Consider the following 6,000-nt stretch of genomic DNA (forward strand, 5'->3'; position numbering starts at 1 on the left):
GAGCACCCATAAGCTTGGCTAGCACCAGGTTGAGATCCCAGGCAGGGGTCGGGCATCTGACTTGAGGGTACAAACGTTCAAATCCCTTGAGGAACCTTGAAACTATGGGTTGAGAGAAGATTGATCGGCCATTTTCCCCTAAGTGGAAGACAGAGATGGATGCCAGATGCACCTTTATGGAAGAGACCGCTAGGCCCTGTTCTTTCAGGGACCAGAGGTAGTCCAGGACAGTAGGAACAGACACTTGCCTGGGGACTGAGTTACGCTGAGCGCACCAGCAGGAAAAACGCTTCCACTTGGCCAGATATGTCATCCTAGTGGAAGGCTTCCTACTGCCTAAGAGCACCTGTTGGACCAAGGCAGAGCAACACAACTCAGAGTGGCTCAACCACGCGGCAACCATGCTGTGAGATGAAGAGACTGCAGGTCCGGATGGTGAATCCTGTCAAGTCCTGTGTTATGAGATCCGGCCAGAGTGGCAGGGGAATCGAGTCTGCCACTGAGAGGTCGAACAACATGGTGTACCAGTGCTGCCTTGGCCACACTGGAGCAATCAGGATCAGGTGGGCGCTGTCCCTGCGGAGCTTGAATAGGACTCTGTGGACGAGCGGAAACAGTGGGAAGGCGTAGAGTAGGTGCCTCTTCCACGGGATCAGGAATGCATCTGAGAGGGAGCACGGGGAGCGTCCCTGGAAGGAGCAGAACACCTGGCATTTCCTGTTATCTCGGGAGGCAAAGAGGTCTACGTGGGGAAACCCCCACTTCCGGAAAACAGAATGGATGATGTCCGGATGAATCAACCACTTGTCAGACAGAAAGGATCTGCTGAGGTGATCCGCCAGAGTGTTTTGGACTCCTGGGAGAAAAGACGCTACCAAATCGATCAAGTGGGCTATGCAAGAGTACCAGAGGTGGAAGGCTTCTTGACAAAGGAGGGAGGAGCGTGCTCCGCCCTGCCTGTTTATGTAAAACATGGCCGTTGTGTTGTCCGTGAATACTGACACACAACAGCCTTGGAGATGGTCTCGAAACACCTGGCATGCTAGACACACCGCTCTCAGCTCCCGCACATTGATGTGTAAGGCCAGCTCTTGAGGCGACCAGAGGCCTTGAGTGCGAAGGCCCTAGAGGTGGGCACCCCAACCCAGAGATGATGCATCCATGCTTAGGGCCATCAAGGGTTGCGGTGGGTGGAATGGCATCCCTGCACAGACTAGAGTGGGATTTAACCACCAGGTTAGAAAGCCCAGAACCTTCTGGGGAATAGTGAGCACCGAGTCCAGGCAGTCTCTGTGTGGTTGGTATATTGAAGTAAGCCAGGTTTGAAAGAGACAGAGAGGTAGCCTTGCGTGTTTGGTCACGAAGGTGCAGGAGGCCATGTGACCTACACTAGGCTGAGGCAGGTGCGCACCGACATTGTCAGGAAGGTTTGAAGACCTCGAATAATTGAAGCCATTGCTTGACAAGGCGACTGCGAGAGGCAGGCTCTGGCCAGATTGGAGTCCAGAACTGCTCCGATGAAGTCTATTCTCTGCGTGGGTGTCAGAGTAGACTTCTCTGTGTTGATCATCATGCCTGCAGATGTGGCACTTATCGGTAAGGTGGGATTCCCCTAGGCATTTGAGGCAGGAGTTGTGGGGATCCCCTATTGGCATCAGCTTTTGACACGCCGAGCATGGTTTGAATCCCAGTGCCTTGGGCATGGGCCTGTACCGGGGTGGAGGAAAGGGGCTAATCCTCGATCCCCCCTTAAACTATATACACTGACTATAAATACAACAACTAATACCAACTATAACTACAAGAACTCGAACTACACACACAATAAACAGCAAAGAACTATGAGTAGCTAGGGATGTGGCGATCAGCAAAGCTGCGCTCCACAGTTCCAACGACCGTCATGGGCGGTAAGAAGGAACTGAAGGCCGTTGGGTCGGCAGGGGTATATATCCAGCGCCATAACGGTGCCACTCCAGGGGGCGACCCAGCCGACCCACTGAGTGTTGCTAGGGTAAAAATCTTCTGACGAACGTGCACGCAGCGCGCATGCATACCTAATTGGAATCGATATGAGCAAGCACTTGAAGAAGAAGAATAGAATACTCACTGGTAAGGTCAAGGTTTGTGGGAGATCGAGATAGATCACCAGCCCCACTAAGGTCACGGTGTGCTGCTGAATGGGGCTCAAAGTGACCTTAAAGTGGTCCTAAAGAGGAAACTGAGGATTCCGCCTCTGTGGTGGGCGGAGGGGGAAGCATGTCAGAAACCGAAGCAGATATACAATAGGCATGGCTGGCTTTACACCAGCTCCGTGCCTCACTTCTGCAAGAGGGATCATGTTGTGGGCAGGGGAAGATGCTCCCGAGTCAGAGCCAGAGAGCAATGCACTCTGCTGATCTCCAGCATGGTAGTGCTAATCCTTTGTCTAATTCACAGTGGAAGGAATGGCTGTGTGATTACGCACTTGATGCGAATTCGGGAATTTCGGGGTTAGTTCCCAGTTCTGCCACAGACTTCCTGTACAACCTCGGACAAACCATTATGTTCCCTCAGTTGTAAAATCAGTCTGATATCCTTCCTCTCACTTGTCCCTCTGGCTGCCATATCTAGAGCATAAGCTCTTCACAGCAGGAACTGTCTCTTACTGTTTGTGTACACAGCTCCTAGCACAGTGGGGCACTGATCTCACTTGGGGCCTCTAGGTGCTTCAAGAATCTTAATAATCATCATTTATAAAGGAAACATTAAAAAATATTAGTGCCTAGTTGTATTATTATTACTCCCTTAAATTTATCTTTGGTAAGAACTTAACCTTCCTTCATTGACTCAACTCAAACGCCTTGTTCCACACTTTTACTGCTTTCATTGTGCCAATCTGATCACCAAATACATCTGCAATAACTGCAAAATGGCTGGGGCTATTTTTAAAATGTTTCCAGCAAGTAGTAAGGCACAGAAAACAGTGGACAATAGAGCTCCATGTTAACTGCTAAAGTTCACTATTGACTAGATTTGCAGATAATAATCTATAGTGTTCTGGTTTTGTACAACCTTTCGATAAATTCATTTTCCCTTCATCTTTTTCCAATTACAGTTCAGCTACAAAAATGTGTTCAATTTAGCAGAATGAGCATAGAAAATACAGGAACAAGCAGTACATCAAAAGGGAAATAAGAGGGTTAAAAAATTCAAAAGTGACATTGAATTTGGTTTGGTTGCTAGAACAGCAGAAGGGATCTATAACTGGTTCTGTTCTTGATTCAATATGTGACCTTGGACAAATCACATAGACTAACATTTTTAATCTTGGGTGCCTAGAGTTAAGTACCTCAAATCCCAATCCCACAACTTGTTCTGTGCGTACAGGCCCTGTGACCACAAAGAAGTCAACGGGGATTCACAGGATCCATTCACAAGAAACAAGCTGCAGGATTGGGGCCATAGACGGTATTTAGGCCCCTAAATAAAAGTGTCTTGATTTTCAGGGGTATTAGTACCTGCAACTCCTGTCTGAACTCAGGTGGAGTTAGGGTGACCAGATGAGAGGAAGAAAATATCAGGACACATGGTGGGGAGGTCGCCGGCGAAGGGAAAAAAAAAGAGTACCGTGAAATAGCAGGACAAATTGTGTCCTGACCAAAGATCAGTTGAGATGTGGGACAAACACCTAAATATCGGGACATCTGGTCACCCTAAGTGGAGCTGTGAATTCTCATTACCTCTGAAAATCAGGCTACTTTTATTAAAGGTGCCTAAAATATGGGTTTTGGTGCTTAACTCTGGGTGCTCAAATCTGAAAATTTTGGCCACAGTTTGCTCCACAGGGTTATGAAGTGTAAGGAATTAATGTCTGTTCAGTTCTCTGAGATCTTCAGATGACTGCACTAGAGAAATACCACTATTAAATACTCATTATCTATATATCTATACACATGACCATGAGTACACATTCATGAACTATGCACTTCAAGCTGCCTCTTCTTTAACCCTAAATCAGAATTACATTGCTCCCGACCCAATGGTAGAAACCAGCCACATCTCTCTTCCTTTATTCTTATACAAGGCAACTTCTCCCTGGCCTGCAAAAAAACATGCCTTGAAATGCTGACTTATATGTGATTATATATAATAAATACAAAAGCGTTATAGAATGGCCTGTAAACCTGATATGGCAGACTGAACAGGGAGATGGGCCTTACCTGCAGCCTCTCTCTCCTAGCGCTTGGGTCATCTTTATCCACCCTTTTGGACACACCACTTTGGTGGCCACAGCACAGGAGGTGCAAGGTGTAGCCAAGGTGAACATCGTCTTGACATTGCAATGCATGGATTTTAACTTAAAAAAAAAAAAGCATTAAATTGTTACCGTTAGTCACTGATCTCATCTTCCCCCACTATCTCCCCACCCTGAGGACCGAGATTTACACTGGGAATTTCATCAAGGGGGGCCAGCAGGCAGTGTAGCTACTTTAGTGCAAACCACAAATGCAGACAGGCTAAACCATGACTTTACACTGGTAGCAGCTTACTCCTGCTTGGATCTGGGTTAAGGTGCACCAGTGCAAATACAGCTATTCTAGTGGCTGATTCCAAGACCTGACTCTAACCGTATTTTCTTTTACTAGAGTGACAAATGTCAGTGGGTAACGTTCCTTATTGTGCGACAAAGATGAGATCAGATGCTGACTTTGCTTCTCTTTATAAATAATTGATCTATTTTTTCCAGCCCATAGAGGCTCCCACCACAATCAGAGCCACATTGTGCTAGGTGGGCACAAACACAAGGCACTGCTGCAAAGGGCTTACAAACTAAACAGACAAGACAAAGGATGGAACGGGGAAAAGGTGTGAAGTAATTTGCCCAAGGCCATGCTGCAGAACAATGGGAGAGCCAGGAACTGAACCCAGTTTTTCAGAGTCCCAGTCCAGTGCTCTGCCCACTAGAACACAATGCACTCCTATTTTGCTCAACTTGATTCAGGCCTGAGAAAAATCTCCACAAAGTACTGTCACCAACAGGACTGATTCATCCATGGTCTTTGTGCCATGTTCGAATTATTGACAGCCCATTCAAAAAGAAATGACACTACAATCCATCCTACCCACTCTGCTGAGACTCTGCCCTGCTAGTGATGGCATAGGCTGGTTTGGAGAGTAGGTCTGAGGCCTGCATGGGTAGAGTGGAATTCATGGCCTGCATCTGCAGAGTAGGAGCTCTGACTCTCATCGGGGGGAAGACTATGGAAGGTCCCAGTCTGTACAGAAAGGGCAGAGTGGTACATAGTGGAATGGTGAACAAAGTAACAGTGTTCTTTATAGACTGTAACATGGAAAACAAGGTATGATAAAGCAGCAGCAATGGCTTGAGCCTGGGACTGTACAACAGAAGACCTGAGTTCCAGTTCTGACACTGTTTCACTGGGTGTCCTTGAGCAAGTTACTTATGCTCTCTATTCCTTAGTTTCCCCATCTACCTCCCCTCCTTCACAAGCAAGGTGGCAATGTTTCATTCATTAATGTTTCTAAGGCATCTTGAAAAGCGTGGCTGGAAGGCATGACAGAAATACAGTATACATTAGATTCCTCGTTGACTGCACTTTCCAGACAGAGTCCCTCCAATTTTGCATTGCACCTGCCTTTGATCTGTTTAATAAAAGAGCCACCTGAAGCTTGGGCATTTGAATGCCCTTTCAGTGCTCTGCCTCCTCCTAAATCATGCCTTTTTAGATGGATGGCCATTCCTAGCTCCCTTTGCTAATAGTCTTAAAGTCTCTCCTTCCATTGCCAACCCTTCTCTATTGTTTGGTAGAGGGCAGCCCTTCCACAGCTCAGCCACTAGAGAACAAGATTCCTACATGTCTCATGCAACTTCTAATTTTATAGGCTAGTTTATTCCTCTGTCAGCAGGAGACAAGAAACACAGTGGCAGCAGACACTTTGTAATATGAATTAACATGCCTTCCATCCTACTGAAATGGCTAATCACCACCACAGAGCTGA

The 6,000-nt window shown here is 46.9% G+C and overlaps 1 protein-coding gene across 4 annotated transcripts in view; it reads right to left on the reverse strand.

Annotated features, from left to right (window-relative positions):
• The window catches only part of STAB1 (stabilin 1), a 123,988-nt gene that overhangs the window by 115,337 nt on the left and 2,651 nt on the right, over window positions 1-6,000 (reverse strand). For 3 of the 4 annotated variants that reach the window (XM_050957663.1, XM_050957662.1, XM_050957664.1), the window contains one exon: window positions 4,200-4,336. The exons of the other annotated variant lie outside the window; for it this stretch is intronic. In XM_050957663.1, coding sequence (XP_050813620.1) covers window positions 4,200-4,336 — 137 coding nt within the window. The remainder of the gene's footprint in view (window positions 1-4,199; window positions 4,337-6,000) is intronic. 4 annotated transcript variants of the gene reach the window in all.

Source organism: Gopherus flavomarginatus, chromosome 6 (assembly GCF_025201925.1).
Source record: "Gopherus flavomarginatus isolate rGopFla2 chromosome 6, rGopFla2.mat.asm, whole genome shotgun sequence".
Taxonomy (NCBI): domain Eukaryota; kingdom Metazoa; phylum Chordata; order Testudines; family Testudinidae; genus Gopherus; species Gopherus flavomarginatus.